General features: G+C 41.9%; 1 protein-coding gene across 1 annotated transcript; it reads right to left on the bottom strand.

Annotated features, from left to right (window-relative positions):
* Positions 1-1,052: 1,052 nt before the first annotated feature.
* On the bottom strand, positions 1,053-18,132 carry ITM2A (integral membrane protein 2A). The gene is made up of 6 exons (XM_089536523.1): positions 17,942-18,132; positions 8,777-8,908; positions 6,634-6,822; positions 5,784-5,894; positions 4,198-4,348; positions 1,053-2,119 (listed from the first exon to the last, which is right to left on the bottom strand). The coding sequence occupies exons 1-6, from the start codon at positions 18,023-18,025 to the stop codon at positions 2,031-2,033; spliced, it is 756 nt and encodes a 251-aa protein (XP_089392649.1). The 5' UTR covers positions 18,026-18,132; the 3' UTR covers positions 1,053-2,030.
* Between the last annotated feature and the right edge of the window lie 1,671 nt (positions 18,133-19,803).

Below are 19,803 nucleotides of genomic sequence, written 5' to 3' on the forward strand. Positions count from 1 at the left end.
TGGTGAAGGACTGGGGAAACACAGATTTTCAGTATCTCATTGCTAAAGCATATCTCCTGCTTCTGCAGTTATCCCAACCTTACCTTGTTTCATTTCACTTACGTATGAAGTTCTGGGTCAGACCCACTTTCCCAAAACCTGAGTGTGTCTTTTGAAAGACCATTCTTTTGTATTGTAAATTACCAATCTACAAGATCATAGCTCTAATTTCTATTTTTCCCCTACTGGATCCTGGATAGAATCACATTGATGAAAAGTGTGGAATGTTCTCAAGTGTTGAACTCTGGGCTGGCCTAAAGTTTCTGTTCCTGCAGAAGAAATCTCCAAAGGAAAACATGATGCAGACACTGAGTGAAAGGTGTCAGTCATACCCAACTGTGAAAAGGTGTGCCAACTTTCAGCCTGAAGATTTTGAGACCGAAGATGAAGCAAGCTTGGGAGGCTTCAACAGCATCAACTCCTGAAATTCCCTGTTAAGATGGCGATGTATTTGTATGGAAGGATGAACAGAAATGAAGGAAGCAGAGTGAAGGCATTTCTACCTAACACCACTCAAAACCATCATGAAAATTTTGCTACCAAATTTAAGCAAATCCCATGTATGTGCACATAATTCTATATTTTGTTGTTAAACAGAAGCAGAAAGAATACTAGATGCCTAGCTATTGAAAATCCCACCGACTAGGAATTGCCTGTAACTTGGGAACATGTGCTCTAAACACAAATACAGAACACTCTTATGAAACTGGTTCTTGCAACAAATACTAAGTGAACTGCGAGAGCATAGTAAGTCTTGATTTCATTTTCAGTACAAGACTGCCATGCTACAATAATACCAGTGTAAACATGCTCTCTTTACAATCAGTTGTTGCGATCTGTTCACATGGTTTCCCATTGTTTTAACCCAGTACATTGCTTAATGATTCGAGACAGTTTAAATGACTCTTAGTGATATTATCGGCACACTTTTCCAGAGATCTTCTGATATATCCTGGGATAAATATTGTAATAAATGAACGGGGTTAATTTTTTAAAAACAGATGTCACTACCATAGTCTTAGAGAAACATTTATTAGAGGGTTGCAGGATTGTGTGAAATATAAAGTCCTTTATAAAACACTGAAATTAGCAACTCACCAGCAATCTCTTTAACCGTCTTGTTCCACAGTCGTATGCGCTCAGCCAATACTTTTTGATTGCTTACTAGTGCTACTTTGCTGATAAGAAGTTCTGCTCTAAAGGTTTCGTAAGATAGGCCAGGAGGGAATTTACAGCTACAGAAACATTGACAGTTGGCCAAATCAAGTTGTAATTACATAAGCTCATCATAATTAAGATGCTGAAACTAGTTCAGCGTCAAAATACTAACATAAAAGCTTAAGTAGGAACTGTGCTTGGATATACAACTAAATATCACAAAAACAAAAAGAGAGAAAAGTAAGTAGCAAGGTCAGCGGAGGGAAGGTTCCAAATATACATACAAGTTCAATACAGTAATTGCACAAAATGGGGGGGGGGGGGGGGAGAAGCAGTATTAGCTGCTTATGATTACCAAGGTTAAAGTTTACATGCTACACACATAAAGTTCAAATAAACCTTAGAAGTCATGATGAGTGTTGCTTTCTATAGGAGAACCAAGTGCAGAACAATTTTACAAATCTAAGCAAAAATGTGCAAACCAGAGTTTTGTCGTAATGTGAGGAGTCAAGGTGGCGGTAACACTACTATGCAGGATCTGGGTACTTGTACTTTTCCTTGTTTAAAAAAAGGTCTGAAACAGACATTCAGGTGAGTAATAGGTATTGGTTTAAGTGCTAGTTTCCATTCACACTAAGAATCTGGAAAATGTAGCAGCACCAGGGAACCTAGGGTGAATTTGGAGTTTGCCCTTTGTTTTTTAATCTAAGCAATTCACAAAAAAGCATAAGGCTTTTGATTATCACTGCACATTTTTAATTCTGAAGTTTTAAGATGTAAAGCTTGGACTTCTTAATGAAGATGTGTGATTGTCACTTTCCACCCTGTACTTTTCACTGCAGGCAGATCTTGGTTTCAACAACAAACATGTTCTCAAAATGCCGGATTGAATGGCACTTCTCAGCTGAACGTTTTTGGAGGCCTGGATAGAGATAAAGAACAGAACAGGAATTAACTAAGTGGAGCGCCGCAAATAAGAAGTCAGCTGGATTCGTCTCCCCCTGAAAGACTGTATATGACACTGAATTTAGCCACAATATTAACCTGGAATTTCTTCTTCCAGTAAAGATTCATTTCTGTAAGAGGTCATAGGGGTCATTAACACAGATGTCTCCATAATCCAAACAAATTCTAATTCAAAACCCTGTGGTGGAATCCAATGACTTTAGGAAAGATTATGTGTTTGTGCAGATATATAATTTTCCAAGGTAATATTATTCATGCAAGTGCTTACAATAATACCAAGAGAAGTGTTACTCCTGATTAGGAATTTTTCATGGTTGCCTCTATTTGCAAGATAGAATTGCCTTAATTTACTTCTTCACAAATCCTTCCTGCTGCCTTCTAACTCTTTCCAGAACGAGTTTCTTTCAGGAAAGACAGCAGGGTCATATAAAACTACAAATCCCAGGATTCCACAGGATGGAGCTACAGCACTTAAAGTGGCACAAACTTGATTTATTTCTACAGTGCAGCTGCACCCTAGGCATGTTTTGTTTAGAGGTGTTTTCCCCTTGCTGCCCTCTGCATCAGAAAGACTATTGGAGCTTCACTGGAGGTCAGTAATATCTTAGAAGGTTCCTCTAGAGCAGTGGTTCCAAACCTGTGCTCCAAGGAGCCCTTAGGGACTGTGTACTTCCCAGGCGCTCTGCAGCCACTCCAGGAAAAGGAAAGAAATAAATACTGAATTAAATTAAAGAGTAAGAGTATATTCTTATATATACTCCTAAATACCATTAAGACATAGGGTAGACCTCTTAGCGGCTCTACAAGTCAAAAAGTTTGGGAACCCCTACTCTACAGACTGAAGGGTTTCCTCTCACAAAAGGGATTTGTTTATTTGACTGATTTTGAGAGGGCTCCAGAATTAAACTGACGTTACGTTGACAGCAACAAACCTAGTGCTTCTCTCCCAAATAAAGGAGATACTTGTGTCCATCCATGAGAAGAATGTTCCCCTCCATACAACATGCACCACAGAGGCCATAGGCACCGAAGGACCAACAACACAAGAACTAGTAATCAGAAAAGCAAACACACACACACAAAAAGCAAAAAAGACCCTTAACAAAACAGAAAGGGAAAGATTCTGGACGGAAACAATACTCCAACCAAGCAAAAGTCCTATGCATGTTATTGCTGTGGCAACTGAAGCAAAACTAAGTACTAGTCGTCGTCATAGTCCCCCCGCCTCCTTGTGGTTTGTGTAGTATGGAGGAATGGTGTATCACCCACCAAAACTCTTAAGATCTAGAAGGTTCCAAAGTAGAGCACTGTATACATGATATAGACAGACCACAAATAAAAAGGCATTTAATAAAGGATCCCAATGTCCTGGGATGACCCCAAACTCTCTAGATCACAACTTCAGAACCAGATTTCTATTTTCTCTAGATACATAATATTTAGCCTTCAGTAAACCATCAGAGCCAATGTGGTACTGTGGCTTGTGTGTTGGATACAGGGTTGCTGTGAGACAGAAATAGCTTGAAGGCAAACAACAATAAATTATAAGCATGATTCAATCCCATTTCACAGCTTTCTTCTGTGTGAATATGCAGCTGAAGAGAAGTGTGATGATGCTAAACATCTGCCTTCTATGCAAATATAACTGCCCCTTTTTTTCTAAAGGCTAAATTCTGAACCAAATAATCCAAGCCATCTCCCTGCTATCAAGAAAGTTTCGGCTGAACTATTTGGTAGTGCAATTCAATTGTTCCTTGAATATTCATTCGCCTTCTGCTTGCCTCAAAACTCTTGTTATGCTTGACCACCACCAAAAATTTTCATTCTGACTTTCACTGGAGTTTAATCCGATGATATGGCCTCAAATTACCCCCTGTTTTCTGAAATACAAGTTTTGAAGAGAAGCCCACTCCATTATGAAACAATAAAAATTAAAAAAGCTAGTTTAAACTGCTAAATGCAAAATTCTTTCAACAGCTTAATGGAGGCCCTTTCTTTCCACCTGTTTAAGACAAAAATGAAGTTGAAACTCACCATTTGTCTTATCTCTGCGCTGAAGTCTGAAAGTTTCCTTCCCTACACAGAGTTGGTAAATGAAAATGCCCAGATCAGAAACATTGTCGATCTTTTCTGTCACAACCATTTCTTCACGAACAAGGTAAGTCTGAGGCAAATATGAACCGGTCTGTAAGGGGGAAAAATAACATAAATGTTATTATTATGAGCCATTTGTAATTCTTTCAACTTGTACGGAGTGTCAAATTTGAAAAGCAGGGTCAGGAAGCAAAGTCTTACGAAAAGATGAGGCAAAGGTTTATGAGCAACCTGCTCACACAGCTTTTCTCCATGCAGATATGTGCCTGCACATGACTGCATGAAGATATCTGGTTGAGCTGACAAACCTAAGTTTTTTGGGGAGGGTGACAAGATCAGAAACAAAGGATGAGTTAGCCATAATGAACAACATCCAGACTGCCACGCTTGAAAGCTACTACAATGTGTTCTTGCCATTTCATATTACTAGGCCTTATTTTGGAAGAAGCAACTAACTATTCAAGACCATTTGCAGTTAAGGTTGTTGGGACAACAGAAATGCACAACTAACACCAATAAAGTGTGTTTTAAGTACACACAGATATCTGTTCCAGGATGCAACCACCCAGTTCCCAATTCAGTCACTCACTGGCTACAGATAAGCTATTCAGACAGTGCCTGGTGTAAACAAGATTATAAGAGTCACAACGGGAGCTTTCTGGGGACACAGTTAATCCGGTCTCCCTAGTTGTTGTCAACAGGTCACTGGGACTGGATTTAGAAGCTCAGACAGTTTAATGAAGGCAGTTAACATTCAACGGAACCAAAACCTAATAAGGAGGAGGAGGAGGCCACTTTTGTCATCTTAAAACCGTTTCTAAATGTGCTTACTCAGAAGGAAGTCCAGTTTCAGACGCCCTCAGCCAACATGTCAAAAACCACAAAGCTGATTATTTACTTCTCTTTGCAGTAGTAAACTGGCAAAATATTTAATCTGTTATGGGGCCTTGTTGTTTAAGTTACTAATTTAAATCAGTTTTAGTCTACTGAAAAGCAGTTTAAGATGCATCAAGACATGCAGTCTTTAGCTGGGATGAGCTACATGCCACATCTAGAATCTGCCTCATTATTGTTACATACAATTCTTGGTATGATTCTTTTTCTTACTTTTATTATAAACTAGACCTAATTTTATCATAAACAAGACATATTCTTCATATTCAAAAATAACAAGCTCAGTTTGTAGGAAGCCACGTTTATATTGGGCAGACCTATATTTATAGACTTGCACCCACAATTTATCTTGGAAAATCCTATCTGAACTTTCACTATATACTATAAAATCAAGCACACAGAAAGAAAGCATTATCTTATAATCCTTAATGAGGCCAACTTCAGGTAGCTGCCTTTATAACAAATAAAGTAAGAATAATAGTGCAACTAACCAGTAACTCTGAAGTTTCTAGAAACATTAGCCAGCTTGTACTCACCACTAATGAGACAAGACTGTATTGCTACAGGGATATTATGTCATCAAAGAAAAGACTGTCTCTTTCCAAGCTAAACCGAGATAAATCAATACACACCGCTAGTTTTGCAAAAAGATCCATCAGATTCCGTGGGGGCATAACAATGGATGTATTCAGAGGGATCACATAGCAGTTGCCAAGCTGCAGATCAAGGTAGGCTGTAAGGAGCTGTAAAGAGACAAGAAGAAATTCTCAGTCATTTGGTTGAACTACTTTATAAATGCTGTTTTTTAAATTCTCTCTAAAGTGCATTGATTTTTAATGTATCTGTCTGATGAAATTTGGTAAGCAACTGGAAGTGCAACAACATTTGAAGTGTCGGGTTGTAGCCAGACGTTCCTTTCCTTTAATAGGAAGCCTTCTCCTCCAACAGCATTCCTCTGTTGTAAATGACTAGTCAGCACAGCTTATCTGTAATAATAATATTCAGGGATATTATTTCTCAAGAGCTGTTTGCTTCCTATGTCCAGCTAACAGAGCAATTTCATGGTTTGTCTCCTTTTATTTCAGTATCTGCAGATTGGAAGGTACACCCAGGAAACAATCAGTGAAGTTGTGGCTAAAATACTATACTTCATTGGAAAAACTGGTTTGTTCTTGTTGCACGCCTTCAAGTTGTTTCTGACTTATGGCAGCTCTAAGGCGAATCTATCATGGCATTTTCTTGGCACTTTTTTCAGATGGAGTTTGCCATTGTTTGCATATAAAGATTTATTTGTAGTAACCGCTTTCAGAAGGCAACTTTTCCTCCCCCATACTAAGTGAAACAAACTAGAAATGGGCAACATTTTGCTATCTGTAGGGAAGGAGAAAGACCTCTCTCTCGATCTTTTGCACTACCTTTTATGAAAATCCATTAAAATAGCAAGTTATCAAAAAGAAGAACACCAGACGTTTCACAACTCACCCTGTCAAAATCATGAACGATAGCTGCAGGATCACTGTCTGAGAATTTTGGAACAGGAACATCAATGATGGCGATGTTATCAGCCTCGCGGATGTCGGCCTCTTCGGCAATGGGCAGGAAGTATGGCTCTCCCGCGTGATCCGGATTGTCCTCTCCCACGTAACACATCTGCCCACGGAACACTTTGTGCTAAAAATAAAAATAAGCAGCTATGAAACATCTTTGGGGATAGATTAACAGGCACGCAGGCGCAACTAACTCACAATTAGCTATGACACCAAAGGATTGTTCATCCATTTACTGCTGAAGTGGGAGGAAAATCTCAAATACTAGAAGTGGCTACAGTGTGTGTGTGTGTAAAGGCAGGGAGACACTGCACATTCTCTCTGGAGATAAACCCCACACAAGGTTTAAGCTTTTCCCTTTCATATCTTCAATCATGGAATCCTCCCCAAAGGACACAAAGTAGATTCCTTTAACAAGGCAAAGAGACTGTCACAACTGGAATGTATTTTAGGAATATTATCACTTTTGCAGTGTTGCCTGAATTAAATTAGTAATGTTATGCACACAAGAGCTATCCTGATAACAATTTACTGCAGCTAAAAAAAATAAATCAGAAAGACTGACAACTGATTTTCAAAAACTGGTGTTTTCTTGCAACAAGTCTGAAAGAAGTGTGTATTCGGGTTCAAATGAATGCAGATACTTCACAGTTGTTTAGGATAACAATAAGCAGATATACAAGATACTTCACAAGAATTCTTTTCCATCCATTATTTATTTCATCAGATGTACATGATAGTTGGTAAGAAGGTTTGCAGCAGTAGCGAACACCCCAAAAACAATTAGGGTGAGCAATATAGTTATCTTATCAAACTGAAAAAGCCGACTCCCCATATTCCCATACCTGATGGCACTGCAAAAAAAAGGGGGGGGGTAATTAAATTCTGGCAAGCAGTGATGAATATTTGTAATATTTCAATTAATTTCTTGGCCCAACGCTTTGTTGATTAAACTTTGTCAAGAACATGAAAACTATTACATATCTCAAATCTGCTTATGTATGTGCTCGTGATGAGAATTACACTTGCAAAGTAGTTCAGTGATGGAAAGTGTCTGAAACCATGTTTCAGATTGCTCCTAATGATGAAAAAATCATTTTGCTTCAATTTGGCTTCATCTAAAACTAGCTATTTAAAATTTGTCTAACTCATGATCCAGCCTTTTCATATGTATGTATATATTATATTTGGCTTTTTAATGTCCTGATGAGTGAAAAGTATTAATTGAAAGCTGTTGTTTTCCCCAGGAACCTATGATTTGATCCCTAACATGACCTCTAACATGACCATGGCCAACAAATCATTCCAGGACACCTAAGCAGCAGGTTGGCCTGCTGTCACTGCAAGCAGCAAAGACATCACAAAGAAACATAGGCCTGATACAGACAGGCCAAAATAAAGCTGCCTTCAGTCACTTTGGAGGTATGCTGTTTAAATGATACATGTGTCCTAAGAGTCCAGAAGCTGCACCAAACCCATGATCCAGTCCTAAGGACTGGAGTGCAGCTTTGGTGCAGCTTCCAGACTCTTAGGATGCATGTATCATTCAAACACCAAACCTCCAAAGTGATCTGAAGCAGCTTTATTTTGGCCTGTCTGTATAGGGCCATACTCTACCAATCTGGTCATGGAAAGAGGCTGGGAAGGATGCTGCTGGCTGGTCAACTGAGATCCTTCAAAGACCTATCACTCCGGAGACATAGCTCATGTGTGGTCTCTGGACTCTGAGAACCATGAAGAAGAAACTATGGAGATGCCTGCCACTACTGGAGCTGATCATGGGCAAAAGGAGGGATGCAGTGTACTTGCAACCATGGCAAGCAAACACACAAGAGACAAGAAAGAGTTTTCTCTTCTCCAGAAACAAACCCTATGCAGGAAACCTGGACACATTTGCTTCTAAGTGTCATAGTTCTTCAATGCTTTTGGATGCAGCTTGATATTTATGCCCACATTCCAACTCAATTATATGCTATGCTTCCAACATGTGGACTATTTCACTATGAAATGTTTGCATTTCCTTTGCCAACTTTATTCCAGCAAAAATGAAAAGTAAAGAAGGACAGTCTTTCCATTACCCTTGGCATAAAGTACTTGTAGATGCATGCTCCACCAACCACCACTCCTGCTAAGATGAATGCAAGACCCAAGAGAGTCAGAAGACACCTTCCAGATGAATTTTCATGGCCATGTGTCGCAACTTCTGGATCCTGGGATGGGGGAGAGGAGAAAGAAAGAGAGAATGTGCTTAACTTCTTTGTCTTAAAACAAGAGAAACAAGATTTTCTTAAATTACTCCTAACCTTGAACTAGGAGGATAACATCACTCCTCAAGGTAAAAGACTAAGTACCAGACAAAGCTCTTGAGACATGTTTTGACATAAGGATATCACAGTAGTAATCTTTAACACAAACAAAAGGTTCTTCACAGTACTTCAAATGCCTTTAAAACACTACAGCTGAACAAGCAGCCCTCACTAACTTTCAGAACTATACTAGAGTTGTCTTCTCTCCAAGCCACTAAAAACATTTCTGGTATTTTAAACATCCTTTAACATAATAAAATATATGAATCATGTACTTTTCAAAGTCATCGTCTTCAGCAGCACATATTATAAGTGACAGGGAACAACGCAATATATTGTGTAGCATTTTCTTAAGAGACTTAACAAACCTACCAGCTGTTCCAAGGCTGTTTATTGTAACTGCTCTCCTCCAGAGTTTCTATTAGCAAAATTCAGTTTCTCCTCCACATCATGCAAGGACTGAACCCTACCATCACCATAGGCCAGACTGTTATATTTCACAAAGGAAAGGGATGCTGGCATTTACTGTTTTAATTCACTGTGCTGCTTTCATATTCTAATCTTCCTTCTAACATTGTTCAAAGCAGATTGCACAGACCACTGGAGGTTCATAAGATATGTAGTGTTTACTCAGGTTCAAATGAGATGCTTGTTTTTGGACTGCAATTCTACACAGACACCTAGAAAGACCCACTAAGCAACATTTCTGTTGGATTCACTGTTTCTGGCTAATCCAGAAGGCCTTGGAACAGGATCGATTTAAATGAAGTTGATTTAGCAATGCAAAACTGGTCCTAAATCACTTGCTTTCTCCTTAATAAGTGTACATTAATGTGAATGAACAATTAGAACACATTGAATTACACTTAGGTCCAAAACACACTGCAGAAATAATCCAGTTTGTGACCGCTTTAACTGCCCTGGTTAACATTAGGGAATTCTGGGAACTGTAGTTTTGAGACATTTAGCTTTCTCTGAGAGCTCTGGTGCCACCATAAACTACAATTCGCAGGATTCCTTAGCACTGAGCCAAGGCAGTTAAAGCGGTCTCAAACTGGAGTATTTCTGCAGTGTGATTTGGACCTTAAACTGAAGTCCTTGAACTTCTTGTGGTTGTGTACTAAGTAGATCTTCCAATCCTTGGTTCTAAGCGTAATGTCCACAATATAGCATGGAACATATTTACTACACCACCAAGGAACTCCTCACTCTCTTTTTTTTCCTATAACCAAAAGCCATTTAGCTTAGTATCATCCATAACCTAAAATGTTCAACAGAACATAAACTGTTCAGTTTGATGTAGTAGGTACAACCTTTGCTGTAACACTTGTGTTATTGCTAGGAATCTTAACATTATGTTACTGAACATAGGCAAGTTAAATTATTTTAATGCTTTTTCATTCACATCAATTTGAGCCCCAGAAGTACCATAAAACTAACCCAACAAGCAAGTGAAGTGACAAATCTCCATTCTCTAGCGAACAGTGAAGTGAGAAATCCCTGTCTATCCACACACAAGTTTGGAAGAGGAACGTTATCACGGGTCGGAGAAAAGGAAGCGTCAGCACCAGAGTCAGAATAAATTCAGTTATGTAAAAATAATCTGGTGCTTTCCAGAACCCAAAATACTCTGCTGAAGCAGCTACGAGTGTCAGCAAATACTAGAGTTTTTGGCCTCTAAAAGAAAGCTCTATCACAAAACAGCAAAAGGGCTGACAACCAAAGTACATGTATGCAGATAATTATCTAGTAGCCTAGATTGATGCACCGTGAAATCCTGGTGTTTTCCTTAATATAACTGTGATTCTCCATCAAGTGTCTCTGCATGGACATGCAAAAGCTCAAAAATTTCATTTGGTAGCTTACCCAAGCACCCCGACATCTGATGCATGTAGGAATCCAAGACGCCTTTTACAGCTTTCAATATGCCACTTAGCTGAAAGCAAGCAACTGGAAAAAATCAAGAGCAGGCATCAAGCTGTCAGGCTGCAACCTGCCCCAGCCTCCAAACCTAGGAAGTATGCAGCTACGGATGAGGTAGCTGCGTAAGCAAAAAAGGAGGCCTCTCACACATTTCGGAAGAATTCCCAGCAATACTGGTTACTTGCTTCTCAGCATTTGAGGCAAAGGCTTATGCACTCTTATGGTGAGTAATCAGGACACTTAGACATCAAGTATGTCAAAAGCTGTGTACAGCTCATTTAAACTGAAGTCTGCTTTAACTACATTAAAAAAAACCCTTCTCATTCGCTAGTCGAAGGAACATGCTAAGATTACAATGTACTCCAAGGTGTAAACTAAAATGTTTACTACTATCTACTTTTAGCCTCGTTCTCCTGCAAGGACCTCGAAAAATGGGACTTTCCCCACAAGCTAGAGTAAGGAAGCCAGACAACATAAGCATTGTTATATATCTATCTCTTAGTAAGCTTTTAAATCTTCTATTCCTAGAAGAATCAGGAAACAGCAAAGGTAACCCCTGTTCTTGTGCAATGTAAGGTTGTTCAAAATGTTAACTACACAGGCATACCTCAGTAAACAAGGCCTTTGATGAAGAAAATCCTTTTTACAATGTCTTTTTTTCACTGTTCAGCCATGTCTTTCCTCCTTCTCCTCTGTCTAGTTAGTTTTTTTAAAGCAGCATCAGTTTTGGGAGGATAGTGAAGGAGAACTGGAAAAACACAGGTTGTAGCAGTATGCCTACAGCAAATAAAGCTATGCAGTCTGAGCTGTCCAAGAATGGGATTTTGCTCTAGCTCAGTGCTTCCCACACTGTGCCCTTTAAGAGATTTGGAACTTCAGCTCCCAGAATCCTCAACAATGTCAGCCAATTATCTGGGATTCTGGGAGCTGAAGTCCAAAATCCCTTAAAGAGCAGTTTGGGGGCCACTGCTCCAGCTAATCCTACTGTAGCACCATGTGTCTGCCTACAAAAGGCAAGGTAGACAGGAGCTACCCCCAGAATCCCATACTGAATATATGCAAACAGTAGAACAGGAAAAAATGGGGAAAACAGACAGGCCTGCCTAGCCAGCTATCCCTAACCTGTTTAAAAACAAACATAGTTCTGTAAGTTTGGTCACCAAAATGTAAATCAGGGGTAGGCAACCTGCGGCCCGCGGGCCGAATGCGGCCCGGCGAGGCCTTGGGACCGGCCCCCGCCCGGTCCTGCTGCCGATTGCCGCCGGGGCCTTTGGGGGGCAATTGTCTATAGAAGCCTCAGAAACATGCATTTATATTAACATTTTTTTAAAAAAATCTGCAAAGATTTTCACGTGTCCTCCATTTTTTTAAAAAAAGTGTCTTCCATTTGAAAATTTTGTCCTACATTTGTCCTGGTTTATTTATATATTTATTTTTTTAAAAAAATATTTAATTATTTATTTTTTGGCTTCAGCCCCCCAGTTGTCTGAGGGACAGCAACCCGGCCCCTAGCTCAAAAAGGTTGCCTACCCCTGATGTAAATCATAAGGATAGTGAAGGCTGCATGGAAATGGTCTCTAGAAGGCTCCAAAAGTGTTTGTTTACTTATGAAAGTTTTATCTGTTTCATATCACACAAGCATATTGTTACTTTTGTACAAAACATGTTCGAATGCTCTTCTTTTTTTGTAGTGAAGAAACATATCCCTATTCTTTACACATTGTCACCTTTCCATGTCAGATACCAAATCTACTCCGTTAACTGACGCATACCTGAATCTCCAAATACTACTTTTACTAGACCACAAATTATGCAAACATTAGCACTGTGCAATTCATAATTCCTTTTTACAATTCAGCAAAATTTGCATTATAATGGCCTGGTCTGAACATGGCAGTAAGTATGTGTTCTCCGGCTTATGACTCTGCCATGTTAGAAGATTTAAAAGCCTGCATTCAGGTTAATATTACGCCAAACAAAACATGCATGGGAAGTTTCTGACTTGTTCAAGCAGCAAGGACAAATACTGTGAGTACACATTATCCCACATCAGATCATGGCTGGAAGATGTGCACAGACCAGTATTAAAAGACACACAGGTCTGCTACCCTGACATATAGCCCAGGCCTGACTGGGAGAAGCTTTCCAAGAGTTCAGCCAGATATCTTTTCCAGCCTTTCTATAACGGATCATTTTGCTAGAATGCCAGGTACTGTATATACACACACAGAGGACACATCCTTGGGTACTAATCTATAGCCTTCAACCTTTGAACTATGCATTTGCAACTGGTGAACAGCTAGGCCAATTCATGACCATTCAATTTGCCTACAAAATTTCAAGAGCGAAGTGCAAAACACTGAAGAAATCCAGGCCTCCCACAAAGCTGCTGGAAAAAGAAAAACTAGAGTTCGTGGACATCTTGATGCAGCTCAGAATTTTTCGATTTAAAATGAAAGTGGATTAAGGACAGAGGAAACATCTGTAACAACAAACAAAGCAGTTTCCTGTTTGATGTTTGACAGGGCTCTGGATGCATAATGCGCCTTCCCCTTTGGCTGAGAGCCAGGAAACTTGGCAAGACTGTCTCATCAAAGACTTGTTGGGTGAGGCCTTTTATTATGCTCTCCTATGGGAAACCTTGGGTGTGTTTGCAGAGTTGGCTCCCATGAAAATGTTTTAGGGCCATGGCTTAAGACATGAACCCATCTGTGATTCTAAAGCTTTGCTGTCTTAAGAGATTTGTCAGTTTGAATCTTAAATTTAGGGATGACCAGTTTCTACCAGAACTAAACCACAGAAACAATCTGCTTAGGGTCCCCCCATTCCCATGTTCAAGTGTGTCTGGCTTACTCCCAGTGAAGCAAGCATAGGATTGCCACCCAAATCTTACTATGAACCTTTAAAAATGCATCCTAGGTTTTATTTGATTCTATAATGTAGTGCCACGACCCTTTCTTTGTGTATATTGTTAGTGATCTAACAAATATGTCAATTATAAAACAACCTTCAGCATTGTGCTTCAGGATTTTTTCTGACCATGCAGCAGTTCACTGTCAATCTTTCTCTGTCTCTCTCTCTCTAACACACAAACAAGAAAGCCTATACACTCTATACACAACCATGCATGCAGGATAGTAAGATACATTTTCTCTTGGAGTGTTTCTTGGTCCATTGAATATATGTGGAGCTATCAGACTTCAATTGTGGGGTATTAATCTTAAACAGTTGAGTTTATAGTAAAAAGCCCCTCAGCTACAATGCTGCCCTATTTAGTTCAAGCAGAGCTCCACTGCTTGGGATAGCTAACACCTATTGACTATTTTAGCATCCATCATTATACAAATACACAAATGTGTGCGCGCACACGCACACCAAAGTAGCACCTATGTTTTACAAACTTAGCCAGTGACATGCAAAAGGGGATTCCTACATAATCTTACTAGAAGTACCTACATGCATTTCACTGTGTTTGACTTCCAATTGCCAACCATAACTTTGCCCTACATGTTTATCTACGAATGAGTAACCATTTCATAAAGCACACTGCACATTCTCAGTGTAGGGAAAGAGGCAGCCGTCATTTGCCCTTGAAGAAGCCAGAGACAGCCAGCAAGTTACAACTTGTATGCGCAGATGAAGCAGCAATGCTTGCCACAAAGCAGATACTTTGAACGGCCTCCAGACCCTCCAAACACGCAGGCCCAGCGAGAAGAATGCTTGACAAGGTTTCCAAATGCGTTCAAGCACGAACATGAACACTGTCAACAAAGCAGCTCCTACTTCTGGTAAAACTGAAATGAATCAGCTTTTGTTGAGGGCCCACGCAGGAAACAGCGCAGGAAACCAATCAAACCTCATTTCTATATCAGGCTCAACCCTGGAGCAAAAACAACTTTGCACATATGCAGACCACTCTTAAGGGTTCAAGCAAAGTACAGGATTTCCATGGAGGATCTGAGATACCAGACACAAAACATCTGACCCTCCACAGAGGATTTGTCAGACCAAGCAGACCTCTTTTCTACAACCAGCAAGTATGGCCCCAAAAGTAGGTCAGACCCTGACATCAACATGAGCTGCAGCTTTTCTTTGAAGACATGGGTAGTAAGGTGCAAAATAAGACAAGGCTTCTTAAATGGTTGGTTTATATAACAGCAAGCCCACAGAAGCCCACCTGACTGCATGAGTGTGACCTACTTGTGGGTGCCAAAAACAAATGGCCTGCTCCAAGTGCACCTACTTTGCAAAACTCTTTCTCAGTTGCAGAGGAGACTACTTGCATGCAAAATATCAGTTCTACTGTTAAAAACAGCATGCTTCCTTTTAACTGCAATGGTTGTATGTTCCTCCCTTTACAAAATACCCACCACCAAAGACAAGAACCAAGGATGAATGCAAATTCCCTTGCATTCATCTACTTGGTGGTAGAAGACACCTCTAAGTGCAAAAGGTCCCAGGTTCAATATGACACAGCAGGGTTGGGCAAGAATCTAGGAGGCACTGCCCTTTGGTTCTGTTTTGTCATAGGTAACTTTATTTGTTCATGTTGAAACCAAAACCATGCCTATACATGTTTTAAGTCTCTGTCTTCCATCTCCAACTACAGGGGTTTCAATCTCACACTGTGAGCTAGTCCACTGGTGTTGCGGGTCAAGGAATAGTAGCACCACTCCATCACCAATGTACAGTTTGTTTGCTTACTCTTTCCTAGTGTGTGCACACTTTATCCATTTACAACTGGAGATGAACCTTGGGACCCATGCCAGTCAAAAACAGCCAACTCACCTCTGAGCAATGGGAAGACAGAGCATCCCCCCACTCTCAATTAAAATGCATGTGGCATTTTTCATCATTACTTCTCCCCATAAGATTATGCCAGTTTAACCACAGATCAGGGGGCCTTAGAAACCTGGCATATATTCCACACTCATTTGCTAAAGCTCCATATAGCCAACTTTCATCCACTAGTTTTTAAATGGAGGGTCAAAAGAGACAGTAGTCCCACCGCATCACCAATATGAGCCCCCCCTTCCCAGGTGTGCACAACTGGAGCCGAAACACTGAATCCACACCTGGCAAAAGCAGCCAATTCACCACTGAGACAAGCAAAAGGGGTGCAAAATCCTTTCCCCTCCCATGATTAAAATACATGTAGCATTTTAAATGATTGTTTCTACTGTAACATTTTGTCATCTTGGGGACTTTCTGCCCCCTTTTGCTTGGCCTCCATGTAAGCCAGCTTTTGTCTCAGTTCCTGATTCTATTATGAAAGAGGAACCTGGAAATGCCAGGCATTGCGAAAGGGCTGTGGTTAACTTTACTGTCGCCCTCCTTTCTCACGAATTTGAACTCCATCGTCTTGAATGTTTCCTGAGGCGTGACCTCCATTATTTTCAATGAGGTGCACCCCCGCCCCATTCAAGCGTATGGGGCTTGGATATAGGCGAGTCTCCATTTTTGCAGAGAGAGGTTTGGAACGGATCCCCTGTGAAAGCGGAGGGCTGAGTGAATTTGTTCTTGTGTGCCTTTAAGTCATTTTTGACTTATGATGACTTCAAAATGAATGTATTATGGAATATTCCTGGCAGGTTTCTTCAGAAGGGGTTGCCATTAACCTTGTTGTTGTTGTTCACTGCCCTTGAGCCAACCCCAACTCATGGCAACCCTGTGGATGGGAAAGCTCCAAGCCCTTGTATCCTCCTCCTCCTCCTCCACTGAAGCCCCAGATTCAGGCCTGCAGCCTCCTCAATTTCATCTATCCATCTGGCGTGTGGTCTTCCTCTTCTTCCTCTCTTTCTGCTACCTTCTCCCTTTCCTCGCATTACTGCCTTTTCTATTGAGTCGTGCCTCCTCATCTTGGCCAAAGTACAACAGCCTCAGTTTGACCATCTTGGCTTCCAGGGAGATTCCAGGCTTGATCTGTTCAAGGACCCATTGGTTTGTCTTTATGGCTGTCAACCGTATCCTCAGCGCTCTTCTCCGGCAACGCATCTCAGATGAGTCTATTTTCTATCTGTTGGCTTTCTTCAATGTCCAGCTCTCACTTCCATACATGGCGAACAGCAATGCAGCGGCTTGGAAATATGCTCAACCGTACAACCTTGCATTTCCCACGCATGGCGGCCCTGAGGCCAACCAATCACAGGGTTTCCGTGTCAAATGTTTTCAGGGTTGGTTTGCCATTGCCTCCCTCTGAGGTTGAGAGAGTGTGACTCCGCCAAGGTCTCCTAACGGGTTTTCATGGCCAAACTGGGATTCGAACCCTGCTCTCCGGAGTAACAGTCCAACTCTTAACCCACCAAACCAAAACCTTATAGCTCCCTACAAAAAAAGTTGTATACCCTCAAGAAAAAGCCACCAATTCCCCAGAGAAGAAAACCTCAACCCCCCACAAAGATTTCTTATCCCCCCAAAAAACCCTTATTCCCCCTACAGAAACCCCCTTGAACCCCGAACAAAACCACCCTTCTAACCCCGACCCAAAACCCTGCTTAGTCCTGTAGCTTCCATTTCATGGCTTTTAGGTTGTGTGCCTTTGGGGGGCTTTAGATTATGCTGAATAAGGAACACAAGACGAATGTCTAAGAGAGTGAGCCCTTTGCTGGAAGTTGCTATTAGAACTGTTACGTTTATTATATATGTCTATGATGTAACATAAATTAATAATCATTGCCAAATAATAAATGCAATTGAGCCCCCTTCCTTCCTTCCTTCCTTCCTTCCTTCCTCTCTTTCCCCCAAATGTGGGTCTCAGAGACCCTTCCGAGGCTGAACTGGGGCAGAAGCGGGGCCCAAAGAGCCCAAGGGGGCCCTGGGCGCCATTTTGTGCCGCTGGCCTGTCTCCTTCTCGGAGGAGGAAGAGGCCATTCCTATCGAGGGGGGGCTGCACTTGTTTCCTCCCCCCTTTTTCATCCCTCTTTTCCTCCGCCACAAAATGGCGGCCAATGGCGCAGGAGAGAGAGAGAGAGAGCCCCCTGCTCCGCCTTCCGCCTCCTCCGCCTCCGCTCTCACCTTCTCGGCCACCAGCGCCTCCGCCGCCTCCTTCTTGGTCTCGTCCTTGTGGGCGAAGGGCGACTGGAAGGCGATCTTGACCATGGTGCCAGAGGCGACTCTTCCTCCTCTGCGCTTCTGATCCTCGCCGCTGCCTCTGCCGACTGTTGCTGCGCAGCCTCCTCCTCCTCCTCCTCCTCGCGCTGCTCGGGGAAGGGGCGGGGCCTAAGAGAGGGGAGGAGTCATCTTCTTGTCCTTTGCAATCCCTTTCCCCCCTCCCCCCTCGTCGAGAGAAGTGCGCAGGCGCAGAGCCAACACTCTCGCCGTCTCCCTTTCAATCTTCCCCCTCCCTCGTAGATGTGCGCAGGCGCAGACTCAACAGCGACGCCATCTTCTTCCCTTTCCCTCCGTTCCCCGCCCCTTCCCTCGTACATTTGCGCAGGCGCAGACTCAACAGTCTTCCCCCTCCGTGGTATATTTGCGCAGGCGCAGATCAACAGTATCTCCCTTTCAATTCTCTTTCCTCTCAAATTTGCGCAAGCGCAGATCGACAGTGTCGCCGTCTCCTTTTCAATCCCCCCTCCCTCGTACCGAGATTTGCGCAAGCGCAGACCCGACAGCGACGCTGTCTTCTCCCTTTCAACCCCTTCCTATCCTTACATAAACAGAGTTGGATGTGCGCAGGCGCGGACTCAGCTCACTCCGGCCGAAGGAGGCCTCATCGGAGGGGGAGGACGGGCGCGCATGCGCACTGAGCCGCCTTATATACAGAGAGCGCCCCCTGCAGGTTGAGCGCGTCACAATCAAAGCCCAGGAGGAGGAAACAAAGCAATGCTGCGTCTACACTTCAGAGTTAACGCAGTTTGACACCGCTTTAACCACCCTGGCTCAGTCCTATGGAATTTGTACTTCATATAAAAACATTGTAACCCTACCCCTCCCTGACCCTCCCATCAATAATAATAATAATAATAAAATACAATTAAATTCTCAGTTATTGAAACAACCATTGATAAATTAAACAATCAAACAATTAGCAATTTATTAACAACAACCAGAGCTGAGGCAACTAAGGCGTTCGTCAGCAAACAATCGCAGATCGTTAATCTTATTCTGAAAAGGGGCCTGAGGCCAAACATAAAACCAAAAACAAGGATTGAGGAAGAAAATGCCACACAAATTCAAATCTAGACAACGAGGGAATTGAAATCGCCTTTAAAAATCCCCATCTCTGAGATCAAACCTTGACCAAAATGGAGGCTGCGGTCAAGAAATAAGAAGACTAGGAATGGGAAGAAGGGCAGCTATGAAAGAACTGGAAAAGAGACTAAGAAGATGCCTAGGGCCTCATTCCCAATTACAAATAAATCGGTTTATCCATAAAGATGTGGAAAACATCGGCGTCAAAAATACAAGGTTATAAATAATTTTATTTTAAATCGAGGAATGGAGAGCATGCTGCCTTCCGAATGTTGTCGGACTGCAAGTCCCATCAACCCCAACCGACTGTAAAGAACGGCCCAACCACATTCCCCATTGCGGAGATACAGAGTAAAATGGATGCAATGATAAGTGTCTGTCGACATCAAGGACTGTGTGGTTATGTTCTGATTTGCGTTGTGTATGCCCCGCTCTTCAGCCCTAAAGGCTCTTAGAGCATTGATCTTGTGCTTTTGGTATTCTCTGAAACTCTGGCTGCCTCAGACCGATTTGTCCTGATAAGGCTTATCTCTCTTCCCCCAAGCTTCCTGCTTTTGCAAGTACCAGTGGAAAACCATGTCAGATCATTTGCAAGGCGGTCTCCATCTTGCGAGATGTTTTGATACCCGAAGTGCAGGCCGGCGGCGTGCCAAGGGATCTTGTAGCACCCTTGAGGAACACGA

This window comes from Sceloporus occidentalis, unplaced genomic scaffold, assembly GCF_023333645.1.
Source record: "Sceloporus occidentalis isolate IW3139 unplaced genomic scaffold, rSceOcc1.0.p SCAF_8, whole genome shotgun sequence".
Taxonomy (NCBI): domain Eukaryota; kingdom Metazoa; phylum Chordata; class Lepidosauria; order Squamata; family Phrynosomatidae; genus Sceloporus; species Sceloporus occidentalis.